Here is a 20998-nt window from a genome sequence, read left to right as displayed (position 1 = left end):
GATGGAAAAATATGGTAGAACAGAGAAAGCGGTAGTGACAAAGAAGTATGGTAGTGTGAGGGTGGCAAGGGAGAGGAGGGCACACAGATAGAAAGAATACGGAGAGGTGGAGAGCAAAGCAGCTAATATATGGTGAGGTAAATTGAGAGGTTGAGTAGTCCGAGGTGTGTTAGATGAGGTAGAACAAAAGAAGTGATTTGGAAATGAGGAAGGGGCAGGTGAAGTAGCGTGATGGGGTAGAGAGAGATGTGAACGGTAGACAGGTGAAGAGAAAGAGATGTGAGGTGAAGAATGATGAGGTGGAAACAGAGCAGTGAGGTGCACAGAGGGGGAGAGGTGAATAGAGTTGAGGGAGAGTGGGTTGAGGGGTAAAGCTGTAGAGATGTAGAGGTAGGCATAGAGAGTGGTTGAGAGAGATGAGGCTATAGGTGTCAGGTAGCAAGAGGTGCAATAGTGCGAGGTTTATTAAAAGAGAAGTGAGTTAGATAGAAGAGAGGTCGAAAAAGGAGAGATAAGATATAGGGAGCCACAGTTATTGGCAAAAAGAAAGCTAAAGAGAGAGAGGTGAGTTAAAATAGGTGAGGTTAAGTAGAGGGAAATTAGTCAGGTGTGGCAGAGAAAGAGGAGTAGAAAATGGAGAGAGGAGTAGTTAGAGCGGTTGGTACAGAAGTGAGACAAAGAGAATGATTGTGATTAGTGATTGGCGCAAAGAATAAAGTTATGTTATTCAGATTTGTAGAGCGCCTATAATCCGGGAGGGTGTCCTAGCGATGAGAAACAACAAAGTCGACAGATTAAGAGAAAAACAAAGTAAAGAAAGGTGAGAGGTGGAGGCGCAAGGTAGACTAAGGTAAGATTAAGTTAGATGGAGGTAGAAATGTACAGAGAGATGCAAAGAGGTTTGAGGAAGGTAGAAGAAGAGAGGTGATGGATAAGAAAAAGAGAGGTAGACTCATGAAATGAATTCTTGGAGACATTTAATGTGCAGTAATTCATTATATTCTCCTCAGTTGATATAGTGATAAACAATAGTGAAAGTGCCGATATACAGCTAACATAATACACTTACTTACAGAAAAGGATGGCACTCATTTCAGACACAAGCTCACAAATCCAGTGCATGCCTTGTTCCTTGTAAGTGTGATTTATCGAAAGGGCAATCCTTATGACTCTCTCTTACCATGCGTATCTCTTTCACCTCTGGCCTTGGGAGTATGGCTTCAGCTCGCTTTCAACGACAGTTTACTAACTGTTTGAATGTTATCTGGCCCTTGTCCCATAACCGCGTGTACCTGAATTACCTCGTTGGGTGGGTGCACCCAAAACACTATTGAGGTTGACTAGAGTGATGACGCATACTTTCATTTTGTTTATAAGTATATCAACAGGGGAGAATATAATTAATTATTTGCACAAGAAACGTATCTGATAATTCCTTTCATGGATGTATAATTGTGATTTAAACATGTTGGGGTGATACTAGATATCTAACAAGAAAAGAATCCCACAGAACCATTGTCCTACATTGACTCATTGCGATACCATGGTTCTGCTTATGAGCACTTAGGATTTGGTCCTGTTTTGTATATTCTTCATATGAAGTTGCATTATATACTGGGTTGAGGGGACACTGCCACCATTACTAAGGATGAGCGGAAGTCATAGGGTGTACCCACTGTCTTCGCTGCCGGTTGACAATTTAAAATGTAGACTACCGCCAGTATATTCACAGATTGTTGAGGAAATAGGTGTACCAGAAAAACACAATCAGGGCAGTGCGCCACTGGTTTTTCCAAACCATGCAAAAGATGTTGCGCCGATAACAGCTATTCTTTTAGAGGCAGCATGGCTTGCATAAATGCTAGGTATCTGCTACAGAGTGATTACCACTGCTTTGAGGAGCCTGTCTTTGGAATCGTATAGATACAGATTGTGGGTTCACATCCCAGCAGTGCCTCCACATGTCAGCCTTTGTAAACCCACTACCACTCAGCTTATATTCTCCATGTTTCAAGGAAGATTCTGGGGTGATCTTGTGCACGTTTGCGGTTCATTATCCCTACATCTATTGTCCTCATCTCAGTCATTGCTTTTAAGGTGAACTCGCCTAATACAAGAACAAGCATTTGCAATGCAATAGGTCTTGCATTTGCGAGAGTTTAAGCTATTGTCGTTGTAAATGACAATGCCTTTTATTTATTTGTTAATTATCAAAACAGATAAATAAAAGGCATTGTCATTTACAATGCCAATATCTCAAACTCTTGTAAATCCAAGACCTATTTCATTTCAAAGAAGTCGGCGCTATTGTCCCGGGCTGCTTGGAAAGTGAAAGCGCGCTTGGCACGCTAAATGTTGCAGGAAAGCATTTCGTGCCTGCAGTAAGAGAAACTCATTAAAGAAAATAGCACTTACAGACTAAATAAGACATACAGCGTAACAACAGAAGTAAAAGGGCCAGTCCTCATGGGAGGTTACAAATGAAGACAGGGCGGTGCTAAGGAGGTACTAACAAGACTATTAACAAATCAGAAGCCAGCATTTACAAAGGACAATGACACAAGCCAATGGAAAATATGGGCGGAGAGTGGGCGGACCTTCAAGTCCATACTCGAATACAGCATGCCTCGCAGATCAGTGCATGCGCTGCCCAGGCTCAACCTAAAAAGGACAGGAAGTAAAATGGTGAAACTTCGCCCACGCAATTGGGGCGGTGTAAGGCTAAGCCTACCCGTAGTATTTCCTGCACATACCATTCCCCTGAATACTGGTGTATAGAGTGGGTGGGTTGTAATGACTGTGACGAGGACCAGTAGGACTAAGGATAATGAATACTACCCGTAGATAACTGGGGCATTAACTCTACTTCCTTCATGTTCATCCTTGTCGTTACCTCTGAGGTATATCCAAGCATTACTGCCCTCAAAAAATTCACAACTCACTTTACAATGTAAGTGTGACAGGATGATCTTAATATGGCAGGATGTTAACATACAGATCATCTATAGGTCTCTGTAGTAAATTCTTAACCCACTGACCTCTAATAATATATGCATGTGGAGTATCTTGGTGACTAGATAAAATGCTTCCTGGTCAATTCTTCCATATACTGCTGTATACTGGAAAATTAAACCATTCCGTAAAATTCAGTGGTATTATAGTGGTGTGCCGTCACTTCACAAGAAGGCACTTCTGTGACATCATCCTGTATGCTAACTAGTGGTCCCATTTTTGGGGGGACCTGTGCCCTGTCAAACCCCATTCATAAAGCTCTATATCACTGTTCACTGTAACACCAAAGCCCTGTGTTGGTCTACAGGTGCCCTTGCTGTGTTTCTCCCAGGCCTTGGGAGAAATACAGGGGAGTTCAGGCACTACATAGATAATGATGAAGCCAGAAATTATGAAGAAAGGCCAATGAAAGCAGTAAGAGAGAGGATGAAAGTGGAGTGTGGGCCTTCATATCAGAGAGAATGAAAGAGGGATGGAAGGGCAGAAGAACAGAAAGAGTTTGAAAGAGCGGCATGGGGCAGAGAAGGTGCAGTGCCTGCTGAAAAAGAGGAGGAGTGCAAAGAAGCAAAGGGTGCACAGATAGATGGAAGGCAAGAGCAGGTTCAGGACTGACAGAAGAAAGGAGGAGCTCAGACCGAGAGAGTGGCACAGAATGGAGAAGGCGCAGTGCCTGTTGTGAGAGAGGAGGCTAGGAAGGAAGGAAGAGGCGCAGGACGAGATGGATGGCAGGAGTAGGTTAAGGATTGACAGCAGCAACGAGAAAGTGATGTCCATGGCCTTCTGCCGGCGCAAGCGGCTCCATTAGATTAATTAAGTTTTCTTCCGCAGCCTCCATTAGCCAAGATCGGGTTCTGCTGCAGCTCTTCGAGTCTGAAGTGAAGGTCGAAGGGACTGGATGTGCTGACGCATAGAGGCAGGAGACGTGCTAGGGCATCAAGAAAGGAAAGAAAGAGTCTGAGGTAGAGAGAGAGGACAACAAAAAGAAGGAGAGCGAAGGAGGGAGTCAAAATTAGTGGTTGATTGGAGCTCCTGAGTGCAGAGCGCTGGAAAAAGAGCATTTTCACATCCACTGTGGTACCATTTTCTCATTCGGTGGGAATACGGGAAACCTGGGGAGGACCTCACCCTGCTCCACCCCCTCCATCTCACTCCCCCCATCAGGGCGAGCAGCTCCTCAAGTGCCTGGTGACTAGAGAGGGTCATTTTAGGAAACTGACCTCTGCCTGATAAGAATGAACTTTCAATGGAATACTTCTAGCATTGCCATGCAGCCCTTCCTGTAGGAGGTTGAGAACCAGTATTATATTACGGTCTTACATAACAGTTATAGGAAGTGAGCATGTTTGCCTTGCCTCCTTTATACCGACCATCTGTTGTTGCTGATCTTGCATCAGAAACAAGATAGTTTTAATAAAGGACCAAACCATGTAATGTAGCTGCAAGGGAGAGAGCAATCGGGTACAAATCCTGGGTCCTAGAGTTGAAATCCTCCGATCTCCAGAGCCCATGGTTTGCACTGGAGCTTATTTGGTAAATTTCTGTCTTTGAGGACCTCAGTAATGTGATGCATGGAGAGTGTATAAGCAAATCACGAACCTGCTCGATATATTGGGTCAACAGGAGAAACGGATGAGGCAAAAACATTAAAAGTCAATCCTGTACTTGACTTTACACCAATGCACCTTCATTGGACATAGGGGATGTCATTGTTTTTCTTAGCGTAGTTTAATTAGAGAACAGTACTCACTCTGCCACCAAATGAACAACATAAGGTTCCTACTAGCGCTACAAGGTGTGACTGTCCTGTAGAGAGAAAGAAAGAAGGTGGCACAACATTGACTTGCCCTACACCTCAATAGGCCATATAAGATGGTTAAGAAACTGTGAATGAGATCAAGGGCAACCTCAAACAATACGAGCCATATCTAATGAGTGTATAAGAAGAGCAGCAAATAACTCCTGGAATGTTTGCGACATTATACTCTACACTGTGACCGCTTAACGCTTCTGTTGGGGGTGGAGCTTTTATTTGTGATGTCATCAGACTCCTCCCATGCAACAGACAGACCACGCCTCTGTAGTAGTGCATGGTACATGTCAAGGAATGTAACCTAGTCTTTTCTTAATTTCTTCAAAGCCCTTGAATACGCTTGCAGTCCGCACACTGTGCGAATCGTGCAACATACTGTGATGCTAGTGGATGAATACTTGCACTCCAGGCTTTTTTTTCTTTTTAAAAAGTGCATTAGTCATATATTCTGTTATGTGAAAAAATCTAAATTACAGCATCTGCCTCGTGGGAGTTGTCACCTGTTGCTACGTAACCATTGACAGTATACACAAAATAATTAAAGCAAATTAAAAAAAAAAAGAGTATTTTGTTGGATTTCATCCATTTACTGCTCATTATCAGTCACAGAACTATGCGTCCTACATGCATTATCTCAATGGTTATAATGAAGAGTATCAATAGGAATATTAATACGGTCACTTGAGGGGAAAAAAGGACATGCATAGTTTCCTAAAAATGCACGCAGAAAGGAAGATATTTTATCTGGAGTATAAGGCCAAGCTTTCCTTGTCAAGTGGCAAACTGACACATATGACAGCAATACGATCCCTGCCTGTACAGATGGATGACTTATGGCCCTCTATGTACTTGTGACTAGTCATCTGATGCAGTACCATAGAATACTCTTTTAGTCACGTGACATTTTCTTGCCTATGATTGTACCCTCCTTCCAAATACTCCTTGCCTGAGTAGGTTCTCGTGGTAATGAGATACAAGGCTTCACAATATTACTACTTTGATTTCTTGTCAATCAATAACTTGTTGCCAAACTTTGGCCCTATAATGGCTCATCGGAACAGGTGCATTTTCAAAGGTTATTTGAGTTCATGTTCAGTGGCAGAAATGAGGTTAGCCCGAGACGCAGAGGGTCTGTCATTCTCTCAGCTTGGGTACCATTTTGTGGTGCTGCTTTCTAGCTGTACTACCTCAAGTCACTGTGTTACTCATTCTTGCCTCATCGCCATACACAACTCCTCTTACAAACCACTTGTTTTTACTTATCTAGGCCGAGTGGCGGGAGGAAGTGAAGCTCCACTTTGAGAAGATCAAGTCAGAAGGGACGTGCCTTCACCGCCTGGAGGAAGAGCTGATCAACCGACGGCGGGAGGAACTGAGGTGAGGTGATCAAGAAACCTCTCGAGAATGCAGCAGGAGTGTCCCTTATTTGTTCTAATAGTGCACCGTTCCATGGGTATGGAGGAATAAAGAGAGCAGTCTCCTAAAACCATCAGGTGCTATATGTAAATCTATCCCCGGCCCACCCCCCCACCCCAATCCCTTCCTAGACCGCTGGCCCTTGGGAAAAAGAGCCATTCTAAAATTAAGAAGTCTGTAGCGCTTGAGAACCAAACATCCAAGGGCGGGGGGAAGTAACCAACAATTTTGAAATCCAGCAGATCTTACCCATGTGTGTTCCCTGTCCACCTTCAACAATGGCACAAGAGGAGGCGAATGCAAGAGTTTTTTCACATCAGACCAGCATAGAAGGAAGTGGCAATCTCTTTTTAATGTAGAACACTCGATCTGCAAATCTCCCCCACCCTAGCATGGGAGGATTAGGAAAAATGCTGCTCATGTAATGCCAGGTTAGTAGAAAATGACATGTCCTTCCCGAATTCAGTAGACTGTGACTATCACTTTCCATCCACTTTCTTGTAGTTTGGGTAGAAGAGACAAGGCCACCACCAGAACCCAGGGACTAAGATCATCAAATAGCGATTCCCTACTGTACGCAGGAAGAGAAGTCAAGCCTCCCAAAAAGTCATCCGCACCCTCTCCACAATGTTAAGAAAGGGAGGCTTGCTCCAATTTAAACTCAGTAGACACTAGCTGTCACAGACGTTTGACTTTTCCCAGATACAAGAATAGTTGACAAGTCTCCTTAACGACGCAAGGTCATATCCTAATCAACCTCCCTGAGGTGTCTGACGTGAAGCCCAGCTCTCCTCCCAATTATCATATGTTAAAACAGTTAACTACCAAAGCTCTACTCAAACAAATCAGAAAGCGGTGATAAGCCCCACTCCTCTGAAGTCGAACTGATATACCAACATACCAACCCATCTGTTACGTAGAGAATTAGGTGGCAAACTAAGTATTAGTGCCACTCAAGGTGTCTTGCTTTACATAGTCCTGCGTGTGGTTTCTGTTCACTGAATGTCTCCCCTTTGCTAAATACTTAAAAGATAGCACACATTTTGGTATTTCTTGTCCACGTCTTTCAGTGAATGTTTCTTCCCATGAGCTCTTTCTTCAGTCCAGCTTGTAATGATGTAGTCCATCTGTTGTTCCCTCACTTTTTCCTCTGAGTACTTCTCTTCTTCAGTGTATCGCCTCATTCGAGCCTGTAATGGGTTCTACATGCCCATGCCTCCCATTACATTCTTGTCCACAATTTCCTACAATGCAGTGTGTTCCCACCCTCAGCCCTTTGTGGAGAAGTGACGGTTGTCTTCCAACATTTGTGAAAGATATCCTGCATTCATTATTGGCTGAGGAGACTCCACAAGTCTCATAAACCAAGATACCCTCACATCTCCACACTTCGAATGTCCAAACTGTGATGTAATTTTCTTCAGGTAGGTCTTGTATTACAGGGTTTTCCAGTGTGTGTTCATGTCAGCAGATCCAGGTCAGAATTTCAGAATATTTGGTTGAGTGAAATACAATACATCTCAATAGGACTCATTTACTTAGTCTGTGATTATCCTGGAATTCAGGCCACCGTAAACGATTCTAAACTGACATGCCGCCCTTTCAAAAGCTTGTACAATGGTGTCTTATTTTGGCTCTTCTCTCAATCTAATAGGTTATCTTTAATGAATTTTTATACTGAAAACCATATGCTAGAAAGGGTCCTGTTCTAGCACAGCTAGAGAAGTGTCATAGATGGGGTCATCTCATTGTTGAGCCAGCGTTGCTTCGATTCTCATCTGCTACATTTAGGTGGCAACAGCACAGCTCACTAATAACTGGAGTTGGTTATGTCTTATGCAGATTCAGTGGGACTTACCAGCTAGACCTCGGTGCTCATTATGGGCTATACTCAAGCTTGTCTGTATTGAATCGGCCACCTCTTTTAATAGCACTAATGGGATCTAAATGCTGGAATTGCGCTCTGAGGGTAAACAGGTATTTACTAGAGTACTTAGAAGCACTAATTCAGTCTTTCCCATCACATGATGTGATGTATATCTTCTGCTCTTGCTGAGAGGGCATTGAACATAATTGACTACATTATCAGGAAGTGCTCCATTCTAGTAGGAGTCTACTGAGATTGACCAGTGTAAGTAAGTGTATGTCCAGTTATATTCATTAGATTCTGTAGTTTTGCTAAATTCTTGCCTGCTGAGAACAGAAAGTTGTTGGAGATAACTTTTAATTAATTGACTCTGGATGTGCCTTTGGTTTGCAGACACTGCCGTTATAACTATGGAACGTAGAGTGATTGTAATGACATACTCAAGTTATGAACCTGAATCTGTAATAGATGAAATTTCTAGGACCAGATCTCTTTGCTAATAATTGAGATTCTGGTTTCAAAGACTAGAATGCTCAGAAACCCAATAAAGTTTTAGCTACTTCAGCAAGCTAAAAATAATATTTATTTTATTTTTGAAGAGACCATCCTATTTTCTGAAAATTTTCTAGTCCGCCTTTTCAATTGAATAATCTTGGTAGTCCAGGAACTCTTGGAAAACAGAATCTTCGTCTTCAGGACTGGCTCCCTTTTAGCTGTTTGTTACAAAAAGGTGCCATCAGTCCCCTAAAAGCAAGGTTTAATGTCATTCCAATGGTATACATTCCTCAATATTAACTTACACTTGCCCATGGTGGTGAAGGACTGGTCTTTTTATATGCAATTCGAAACACATTTCAAGATTAATATGTTTCGGAGATCATGAAAAGGTCTATGCCCTTCATTTACTGTGACCACCTCCAAATTCTCCAATCAAAAAGATTCTATCCTCACCACCGTGTTCTGCATTCTCTGAAAATGAAGATTGTGTTTGGGTGACAAACTAAAAAGACTTTCCCAGTCTTTGTTTCTATCACATTTATTTTAGACTCCACTAAATAAAGATCAACAAGTTATCATCTAACTGAGACGTCTAAAAGTTTCAAAAACATGTGAAAATAAAATATTCAAGTCTGCAGTCTAAGGACATATTTTTCATAATTTTCACAGTATGAGAAAAGGAAATTGTTCACATTCTAAATTAAAGATGCTACCTTTTAGGTTTTAATAACACATGGTCATAAGACATTTCTGTGGTTTGACAATGGTAAAGTTAAAGGTCTTCCCTTTGGTCTGACCAAATAAATAGGAGGGATTGTGAAGTAAGCTCTTGCATTCCCACATGACAGTACTTGAACATTCACAATCGTTAGAACTAATGCGCCCTGGTGCAAACAGTAATAATGATAAAGAACAGGGGCATCCCCAAAAGAACACTTGGAAATAGGGGTGTATATGCACATGGAAAAACAGAGGTCCCTAGTGGAAGAATCGATTTGAAAGTACAATTTTATGTATATCATTTAATAGTGAAGAATACAGTAACACCTGGTAGACTTGCATACAAGATTGCATTTGAGTTCTTTAGGGTTCAACAATTACCGGAAAAGAAGGCAAAGGAACAACAATGTAATGTACAAAATGTGTACAGTTCAAGGGTCTTGAACATTTGGACAGTAGTTCAGATCATTTATCTTTTGTCTGCATTGCTGTGAGGATTGATGGCGTTTCAACCCGATAGACATTAAGGGTCATCATTAAGACTAATATATAGATGCAAAGCAAGAGTAAATCACCTGCACCAGGTATTAAAATTACAGTCAAAATTATTAAGTGTGTTCAAAAAGGGGAACCAAAATTTGGATAGATTACTCACTAGAAAGGATCTATAGTAATTGTAAAAACATTTTTTGAAAACAGATGAGAATAAATCGGAATGGCAAGCGACATCAGTATTGTGCAGCCCAGGTGAAAGTGGTGCCATAGTGAACCTTCACCACCACGAGAATCTTACTTACTGATAGGCTAAGAACAGGATTACTCGATTCTCTTATTACAACGGTGCAAGTTCGGAGTAAACCAAAACAGGATTCCGAAAGGAGATCAGGATTGTCTGTATAAAAGGCTAAAGAATTACTTGGTTAGTAGAAGAGGCGTCGTGTGTAGGATTGACCATGCGGTCGGCGTAGCCCCAATGCAATCAATTACTGGGCTGCAGGAAAGTCAGCCGTGTGAAGGGCATGCCCACAACAGGCAGCGTCCCTGGATCTATCGGACAAGATTGGGATGCTTATGGGGAGCATCAATCTATTGAGGACTGAAATTGAAAGGTTCCAGTATCCGGGGTACACTCCGAACCGGCCGTTGAAGGAAAGACTCAGCACAACTGAACTGAAAAAATATTGCTAATAATGAGTAAATCTCACTGTAGAATCACTGCAAGAAGGCTGCTGATAGCAAGCCTTAGATCAGAAAAAGAATGCATACTAATGTTTATACTTGTGAATGCCCAACAACAAGTGGTAATTTGTATAGCCTACTGGAGCATAAAGTGACCTGTAGTCTTAAAATCTGTTATTTTCATAATTATCATGGACGATAAAAATAAGAAGTCTCCTAAATATTGTTGCAGTATTTACTGATCATCAATGTGTAAATGTAACTTGTTTGTGATTTCCTGCTATGGTTTTTTCGTAAGCCATTATTGGACCACAGACTTATAACATCTATGTACAAGGGGAGAAAAATGTTGGAACTGTGTACAGGTTTACGGTTCATCCTTTATCCTGATATATCAGTGAACGTGAAAAAGAATCTCAAATTGGGCATAAACTGATGAGTATTTACTGGAGGCATGATGCATGGTCATTGGGGGTGCAATACCTGTAGAGGAAATGTTTCCTGATGTTCCAAGATCATTTTTTCCCAGTTTGACCTACCTCCTAGGAAGCTCTTTCGCCTGTTTGCACTTGAGGGTGCATGTATTCCTCCTGTGATGTTCACATTACAGTATCTAATGGCACCTGTACTAATTGGTGATATTTTTATCAGCACCCCCAAACTCTTCTGTTGATCGGAAACTCAACATAATCTCAAATATGACTAATTGCAGGTGGGTAATTTCTCTTTCCTTTATTGAGGGCCTATTTAATTCATATACCCTTTATTCAGTCCTTCTAAGTGTATTCTACCACACCATGGTTTCCTCATTGGTGATTTCTTGAATTATTTCCACACCTGATGTCCATTTTCTGCTAACGATTTCCTGACCATATGTATAGCTTCCCCTCTGTAGGATCTCCACCCACCTTATCCACTGTTTGTTTCAGGCATGCGCTGGATATCCGGGAGCACTACGAGAGGAAGCTTGAGCGTGCAAACAACCTCTACATGGAGCTGAATTCACTGATGCTGCAGCTTGAGCTGAAGGAGAGGGAGCTGTTAAGGTAAGCTCAGTTTATTCCACCAGATCTCCCTCCACCGGTTGTCCACCTGTCTGTACACCCGATCCTCTCTTCTGGCTATCCGGCAACAAACTGTCCTCACTCCGACAATGCAGCTTCATATCCTAAACATTAGAGGAGATGTGGGCTCTAAAAGGCCTTCTGGATAGTTCAGAGATTGACAGCCGGTTAGCTCTTTCTGCTGTGCCCCGTGAAACACCCTACCTGCACCAGCTGCAGTCGGTGCTTCATTTCTACCAAAGTCCTGCTCCTACCCTTGCGTCCTCTAACCCCCTCTGTACTTGAGACCTAAAGCCCCTTTATTGATGATGGGTGGGTATGTTAGGCCCCTACAATTTGACCTTGTCCTGTGCATTTCAACATCGACGACACTGCTCCGTGTCTGAGCAAATCCTTCATTCACTAACCCATAGTCCTGTACGTGTCCCCAATCCTACCTGAGCTCTCTTACTATTCTTGCCTCTAACAAGCAACTAAAAAGTCATATTCACTCATTTACCATCCTTTTAGTGTGTTTCCTTATTACGCCCTGGCCTTCCAATCCGTTTTCAAACCATAAGCCCCAGTCCTGGAATGTCATTCTCACATGCACATGGCTGTCTCTTCTACATGTTGTGTGGGTGTTTGTATGTTCCCATCATTACCCTGGTCTACTCCTTCCTGAAATCAATATTTTTGTTTATTCTTGAGTCTCTCATTGTAGAACATAATCCAATAAATGGTGCTTCATGCTCGTGTCACTGCTTCCTACTGAATGGCCATTCTCCATCTTACCTTAGATCTTCTTTACCAAGGTTGCAGCTCCCCCTCCGATCATTCCTGGGTTTTATCCTTGTTTTAGCAGATTCGCAATCAGTTCCAATGTGAAATGTCTCCTTGAGCAGAGAGACTTGGGTTTAGGTAGTTTACGAGTCAGTGGGCAGCAGCCCCAATAACGTAAGATGTCGTAGTGGATTAAGTTGTAGAGCCAGATCACAAACTCCAGCGAGGTGCCAACTCTGGGCGATAACCATACATTTTCCCCAAAAAAAACCTGGTGCATGTAATTGAAAATTGTAAAGTTGATCCATGATACGCCTGTGAGCCATTGGAGTAGTTTCAGGGCTCACTTCAAATGACCATGTCTGAGTAAAATCATGCACTCTCCTCTAACTTAGTTTGGTGCCCTGGTTTAGAATATATGCTGTGCATCACTCTGGCCCCGGAGCAGAGAATAGCCCCAAGCTTACGGATTAGCAGAGCAGGAGTGATTCAGTGATTTAGAAATATACTTCCAAAAGTTCCCAAATATAGATTCCTGTAGACAACAAATTCCTGTTTCTGTAAGTAAATCTTAACATGATCCCTCAGCCAGTACCACATGTAAATGATTTCAATAGAATCTTAAAAATCAAAAATTGATTACGGATCTTATTCAGCAGGAGCTGATGGTTTAATAATTCTGTGGTAGTCTTATACATAGGCTAGTGGGACTGTTCCTGAGAGTAACCTTGTCCCAGGAGTGAGACCATTCCTTATTTTTATTTATCGGTACTACCTTGAACCTTTTGTAATGTTCAGGTCAACCCGTATATGCCACAAAAAAAGTTGTATTAATATTTAAGTGACCGCTATACAGTTAACGATAGGATGACATAGCTTTTTACAGAATTTCTTGTAGGATTTCTGGACCAGAGTTTCTCAAAGAGGCAACACGTTATTTTTAGCTAATACATACGATGGACCCAATCTGAAGCTTGAACGGTTTCTTAAATTCAGTACGGATTAAAACCACTGAGGGAGTTCAAGCCTTGCAAGCTGAGTTATTTCAGCTTACAGCAGTATTCATTTTACCTTAGCCTCATAAGCTCCAAGGAGAGCCATTATTGTGCATCTAAAACAAAGGGAATTCAATTTATCCAGGCTGCTTACTAACACCCTGTCTCTAATCGAGGTATAATCATACTTCACTCACAAGTTATTGCCACCAGTAGAATCTAGTTGCTTTGGTATTTTTCTGCTGCTGCGCCTATTATAATAGTATGATGTTTCTCCATGGTTTTTCTGTTCACTATGCTGTATGCAGTCTCTATGCTAGACCTTCCTTCCTTTGTTTGGGACACATTTGTTTGATCTTTTCTATCATCTCAGAGCCATAACCCTATGGAGCAAGTCTTTCATGCATCTTGACAAAGTTTTATCCTGACCTCACGAAATGGATTGTTTCTTAGTGGGGAAGTGTTGCTTCGCTTCTCAATAAAGCTTTCTCCAGATCTGATCACACTCTCACTCTTGAATCTGAGCGAACACAGACCGCGATCATTTAGCATATGGATGACTTTCCCTCTTACCCAGACCAACCATTTCCCATATCTATTAAAGATTTTGTGGACCAGAGGTTTGCTTTCACTCAAACATTGATTCTCTCAACCCTGTAGGACAGAAGGGAGCTTCTTGTCACCTGATGAATTCTGACTAGATCACAAAATAGGTCCCTGTGAAGCAGAGGCTTTGTATCCTTTATACATCTTTTGCTAAAACTGAATACAAGATATAGAATACACGGATAGCATTTGTGCAGCACAGTAACAAAAACTCAGATTTTTCTAGGCCTTGATATGATTTATACTCAGGAGCAGTTTGCAGGGTGGGAATGTCTTTTGTGTCAAGTTTTGTCGGTGACTTAAGAAAGGTCCTTAGTAGTGGGTTGTGGCTGGAAAGCTCTCTTGTGGCAAATTTTGTCAGTAACTTACGACAGGATTCAGCAAACTGACCAGGGTAATGTAGTTATGTGGCCTTTGCTCCCTAATCACTCCGGCTTTTCTTATGTTGGGTCTAACACGGTAGCCTCCAAACTCTAGGGACACATATGGGGTGAAGCGACGGCCAATGGGGAGTTAAGGCTATGGCAAGGTGGACAGAAGCTTCCACAACCACATCTTACTTGGCAAAATGTGCTTTTAAATAGGAAAACTGATTACCATTGTAATATGTGGACTGTTAATGTGAGAAACTAAAAGTATAGAATGAGCTACAATATTGGCCATTAGATGCCCTCAATAACCTCTTCCTGTTGGCCCCAAGTCATGTAGATATTTCAGCTGCCTTGGAATCAATATATTTTTTAATTGCACCCAATTGATTTATTGTAGGAAAAAAACACAGAAGTTGGTTTTGTGAGTCCTATTCCAGGATACCCTTGCTCCCTTTTCTCCCCCCTCAGAATTTACTCCGCGTCCTCCGATCTCACTTGAAATGGTTCCGTCTCTTGCAATCTCGTACACTACAGAAGTTTATTGTGACAAATTGTTGTACACTAATAAAAGTCATGTTTTTGCAGTAAAAGCCTTCAGGCCGTCCTGCAGTGTTTTAGCTAACCGTATTTAACACATTTTCTCACAATTATTAAACACAAGTTCATAATAATATCCTGACCAAAAATATTTTACGTGATGGGGGCTGTGCGCAAAACGTCCAAAGACTACTGAACCAACGTTGACGTGTGAATAATTGGCAGGGAAGTAGTACAGAACTTAGAGAAGTCCCTCTACAGCTCCATAGTTTACATATATGATTGCTTTCTTGTCTCACTGTTGAGACAAAGGTCCGATCCAATCAAAATCTCATGTGTTGTCCTGTAATTCACACTTATGTAGCACCTTGTTTATAAGAAAAGCTGCTGGTGCCCCACGCTTTCAGTGTTCTTGTCCAAGGAAAGGGCAGGAAGAAATGTCTGATTCTGCAATTGTCGCAGGAGATCTGAGCAGCCAAAATACGTCTGCATCGGTCACACGTGTGTTTGCCTGTTTTAAAGACTGAGTTGTTGAGGGTGTTGGGGTAGAGTGGCATTGTGTCCTGAAAGACATTGAAAGTCATCCAGTCATTGAGTTTGGTGGCACAGGTAGAGCACTAACCTTACCATCCTCCACCAGGCGTGAACAGACACTGGACAAGAAGTACCCGGGAATATTCAAGCACCACTCCTCGCGTTCAGCCCCCAATGCTGTGCTCCATGGAAACACAGTGGAGAAGCTCATCAAGAAGAGGAACGTTCCCCAGAAGCTGTCCCCACACAGCAAGCGGTGAGTGATGGCAGAGCACATCTTCTCTGGCCTAGGGAAGTGCCATTGGTTACTGAGACACCGTCGCGTAATGGCCAGTAGTGGTCCCCATTAAAGTGTAGGATGCCTTACCTTCTCATGAAGCTTCCAGGTCGTTCACGTGCATTTATTGTGGAGTCATTCTCTATAGTGTATATGTATGTATACATTTTAAGTGCTGTAAGTATAACTGTAAAGCAGTGGAGCGTAGTAGCTGAGACAAGCAACTGTATAGTTATGTGGGTGCGGACAGAGGAGGAAGCTGAAAAGGGTTCCCAATGGCCCTGGGAGAGAGGCCTTAAGTGACTTTTTCACCTACATCACCTAACTGGCCTGGCCTATGTCGCAAATCTATTAAATTACACTAATTTCCACATAACTGGTTTAATCTCTTCACATGCTGTCTCTTTTATGTGCTAGATCGCAGTCTTAAATAGCCTCAGCACTGTTGACATCTTGCTAAATCATTGGTCTCTTACACATGCCCAAATGCACTTCTCAGCGCTAGCATCACTCTTCTCCTGTACTGTTTGGTATTATTTATTCTGTACATCATTTGCTTCGTGCATCTAAGTACGGACTCTTTTGTTCCCAACATCACTTTTCTTGTACATGTGAAAAGGTGTTGTGATCAACTCACGGAAACTTTCTCTGCCTGTTCAGATGTTTAGAATTTATGCTGTATTTTCACACCTTACTTTAAAGTCAGTTTCGCTCTCAAAATCTGAAACATACAATTCCATGCTAATCCTTTAACTGAAGCAATATTCTCCAGTATTTGGGGTGTCTTTCATAGATTCACATGCCTGAATCATTCCCCGTCGTCGGAGTGGGAGTCCCACGGTACATAGAAAAGCAATAATTATGCATATAACAACCAAAAAACCCTGGTAACCTGAACCAGGAAGTAAAGTAGCCTAAGCTGCAAGGGAAAAAATTTCCACAGCTATGACTATCACAGTCATTATATACAGTCCAAACTACAGCCAATCAGGTGACAGCACCCACCAGAATGTTCTCCTCAGAGGCTCAGGCTCTCAGATTTTCTACCGCACGTCGTGTGAAGGGAGTCTCCCTGAGCTCTGCTCTGTACTTCAAGTTTTTTCTACTGTTCTTCAACTTCTAGGATGTCAACTACAAAAAGATCCCTCTTCAGACCTTGTGAATCCTGCTGGAAGCTTCGGCTTTTTTATGAAGACCCTCACAAAAAATGCATCTATTGCCTCTATCCTGATCATGAGGTGAAGGAGTGTAAGATTTGCCGGAATTTCCCTCAGAAAACACTAAGGGATAGGGAAGGACGCCTTCTTCTGTGGCTACAGAAGCTCAAGGATAAAGATGCTCCTTTGTCAGAGATAGAAAGTGCCTCTGGATCCTCTATCTCTTCCAGAAAGAGGGTGGCTGAAGAAGAGTTTTATTCTACTGGGGCGAAGGTGTTGAGGAGAGCCCAGTCTGTTAAGGGCTCGGGTCAGTCTGCGTCTTCATCTAAGAAGACGTCTCCACCTTCAGGAACCAAGCCCTCTACGCCCCGAGGAAATCAGGAAAAACTCTACCAGCTAAAAGTTTTCCTGACAGGAATTTACCTCAGGTGAGATTGCCGTCGTCGACGGCAGTGGCGTCGACAGTTATTATCGTTGACGCGGTTTCAACGTCGACGATTACATTCTCGTCGCCGAGACCTGCAATGAGAATGTCATCAGCTTCGTCGCCGTCGACGCTGGTCTCGGTGAGTGTAAAACCCATCTCGTCGACGAAGGAGGTGTCATCGCTCGTCTCTGCTCCGTCGACAGTAAGAAGCAAAAAAGTTGCTCCGTCTACGAAGACTTCCTCATCGACGACTGCTCCGTCGACGAAGATTGTGGTACCGTCGACAGTTGCCCCGTCGACGAAGAGTGGCTCGTCGACGAAGATGGACTCGTCGACGAAGATCGCCTCGTCGGCGACGCCCTCGTCGACGAAGATTGCCTCGTCGTCGACGCCCCCGTCGACGAAGATTGCCTCGTTGACGGCTACCATCTTGTCGACGAAAACAGCCTCGACGTCGAAAATGGCTTCTACGTCAAGATTACCACCGTCGTCGGTTCCGTCGACGCAATTGTCACCACCTCCTTTATCTACCTGCATGGATATGCAGGTACAGACTGCGACTCCGGCGTCTGCCGTTTCTGATCAAAGGGCAACAGCGACAACGCTTCTTCAGCGCCGAGGATCGTCTTTAGGAGCTATTTCGCCTCTAAAATTGCCGGCGCAACTTTTACAATCGGAGGAGGATGAGGATAACGACTCTGGAGAGGATGAGAGGTTTCGGACTGCAAGGAGTCCATCGGAGCTTCTTATCAAATATCAAGATGATGATGATGACCAACACGAAGATCCCAATACGGAACCACAGCCGACACCTCCTGCACCGGTGCCGTCTGGTCAAATGCCATTGGAACTGCTTGATAATCTGCAGTATATGTTGTAAGATTATTATAGACGTTTCCCTCCTTCGGATACGGCGGAATCTCTTACGTCGACACCTAGGCCAAGAGTGCAGTTGTTGTCTTTTCAGTCTCCGAGGCCACCTTCTCCATTGCCATCTCGTCAATTGCAGGTTACTGACGATGAAAGGGAGGAAGGAGAGGTAGATGATCAATCTAGCATGTCGGAGTGGGATAATTATCAGGTACAAACTCCTTCTTCAGGTGCTCCGGCGGACTCTCCCCCAGTGGACATTGGGAATTTTCATTCACTTATGGAAAGAGCGACCAAGAGATTCCTGATCCCCATGGAAACAAAGGAGGATGACTGCTTCCTGTATGATTTTAAGGACCAACCAAGGAAACAGGTTCGGGCAATACCAATCATTGACTTTATTTGGAAGGAGGGATTGAGACTGATGGCTACCCCAAATTCTCTTCCAGCAGTGTTACCATGGCTGGACAAGAATTATAAAGCCCCAAGTAACTCGCCAGCATGCCTTATTGGTCAACCTAAGACAGACTCTGTTATAGCACAAGCGGCTCAGAGACTGGCTAGAAATCCATCAACGCCCATACCAGCTCCACCTGATAGAGATGGTAGAAGATTGGACGCAATAGGAAAGAAGGTTTCCACGATGGCAGCAACCACAGTTCGGGCTGCAAACTCCCTGGCGATCTTAGGGAGATACGACCGCCAGATGTGGTCCGACATCTCTCCTTTCCTCGACATGTTATCGGAGCCTTCAAAATCCGAGGCCATAAAGATCTTGCAGGAAGGGGAGTATGCATCAGCGGAGATCATTGATGCAGCAGTGGATGTGGCATTAACTGGGTTCAGGCAGTTGGCAGAAGCTGCAGTGCTGAGGAGGCAGGGTTGGCTAAAGTCAACATCTTTTCGCCAGGAGGTGCAGTCTAAAATCATAGACATGCCATTTGATGGTGAGTCCTTGTTCGGTGCACATGTGGATGAAGCACTACAGGCGATTAAGAAGGATACGGAGACGGCAAGGTCCCTGGGTACTTTGCAATTTCGAAAGTCTTCCTTCCGTGGAGCCAGAGGACGTGGATCCTTCTCTAGCAGGGGAGGTTATAATCAGCAGCGTTCCTTCCAAACCTCCCAAACTGGCCAAAGATCTCAGAATTATCGCCAGCAATATTACGGACAGCGAAATCAACCATATTCGCAGTCTCGAAGGAAACAGTCCTTTCGTGGACGAGAGTCCAGTAAGAAGCAATGAGTTCTGCCACCTGCCACCATCTCTACCGTTACCACGTACAAAGATTGGAGGTCAAATATCCCACTTCTATTCAAATTGGTCCAAGATTACCACAGACAAGTGGGTATTAGATATAGTATCCAGAGGCCATGCTCTGGAATTCTCAAAAATTCCACCAAATTCTCCTCCCAAGGTCCCACCCCCTGCTCATCTCAAGGAGCTTTTTTCCCAAATAAATTTGATGATTCAAAAAGGAGCAATCGAAAAAGTCCCTCTCCTACAGAAAGGAATGGGCTTTTATTCAAGGTTTTTCCTCATCCGGAAAAAGTCAGGAGAGTGGCGTCCAATTCTCGACCTTCGCGCTCTCAACAAATTTTTTTAAGAAAATGTCTTTCCGGATGTTAACGCTCCAAGAAATTCTGCAGTTGCTTTCGATGGGAGATTACATGGCCACCCTCGACCTGCAAGACGCTTATTTTCATGTACCAATCCTACCCAGGCACAGAAAATTTCTACGGTTCAGAGTGGCTGGCAGGGATTTTCAATTCAGAGTCCTCCCATTTGGACTCCGTTCTGCACCCAGAGTCTTCACAAAGGTCATAGCGCCAGTGACTGCGCATCTCCGTCTGCAAGGAGTTCAAATATTCCCGTACCTGGACGACTGCCTTATCAAGGCGAGTTCCGCCAAGGTAGCATCCGAGCATGTTCAAAAATGCCTCTTACTCTTCCAGTCCCTGGGTCTGTCAACAAATCTGGAGAAATCACATCTAGCTCCTTCGCAAAGAAGAACGTTCCTAGGAGCGACATTGGACACAGATCTGACCAAGGCCTTTGTGTCAAAAGAAAGGCAAATCAAGATATGCAACCTTGCGCGCTCACTGCTATCAAAAGAGTGCGTTTCAGTCGGTGTGTACAAATCCTTCCTAGGGATGATTTCTTCTTGTATTCATCTCATTCCCAACTGTCGGTACAGAATGAGACCGTTACAAGAGGAGCTCAATCTGCAATGGCTTCAGATCACAGGGTCATTCGAGGATATCATTCACATCACCTCACGAATGCGGGACGCCTTTCAATGGTGGGGTCAGATGAACCACTTGAAAGAGGGTTGTCCATTTCTGGTCGAAATGCCGGATTTCACAGTCACCACAGATGCATCCCTCGAGGGTTGGGGAGCGCACCTTCAAGGAATGACAGTCAGTGGCAGGTGGATTCTAGAACAAAGAAAGTGGCATATCAACCTGCTAGAACTGCGAGCCATATTCTTGGCTCTAAAATCCTTCCAAGCCATCATCCGAGGAGCATGCATACTTGTAAGAACGGACAATACAACAAGTATGCATTACTTGAACAAACAAGGCGGGACGAGGTCAGCCCTCCTATCTCAGCAAGCGCAAGAGATTTGGGATTGGGCGATTCGCCACAAGATCAACCTCAAAGCCATTCACGTCCCAGGAATCACGAATGTTCTGGCGGATTCCCTCAACAGAACCACAACGTCGAATCACGAATGGGAGCTACACCAACCATTCCTAGACGGGGTATTTCACGAACGGGGGCATCCCGATCTAGACCTCTTTGCAACCAGCCAGAACCGCAAATGCCCATTCTTTGCAAGTTGGGCTCCCCACAAGGACTCACTGGGAAATGCCTTTTCGATGAATTGGTCGC

The 20998-nt window shown here is 43.5% G+C and overlaps 1 protein-coding gene across 3 annotated transcripts in view; it reads left to right on the top strand.

Annotated features, from left to right (window-relative positions):
- MAP3K12 (mitogen-activated protein kinase kinase kinase 12) overlaps positions 1-20998 on the top strand; it is a 351073-nt gene that overhangs the window by 266619 nt on the left and 63456 nt on the right. For all 3 annotated transcript variants that reach the window (XM_085654690.1, XM_085654688.1, XM_085654689.1), the window contains exons 8-10: positions 6090-6199; positions 11432-11548; positions 15478-15627. In XM_085654690.1, coding sequence (XP_085510816.1) covers positions 6090-6199; positions 11432-11548; positions 15478-15627 — 377 coding nt within the window. The remainder of the gene's footprint in view (positions 1-6089; positions 6200-11431; positions 11549-15477; positions 15628-20998) is intronic.

Source organism: Triturus cristatus, chromosome 4_1 (genome assembly GCF_964204655.1).
Source record: "Triturus cristatus chromosome 4_1, aTriCri1.1, whole genome shotgun sequence".
Classification (NCBI taxonomy): Eukaryota; Metazoa; Chordata; class Amphibia; order Caudata; family Salamandridae; genus Triturus; species Triturus cristatus.
Note: the sequence above shows the minus strand (reverse complement) of the source record. Positions and strands in the feature narration are given on the sequence as shown.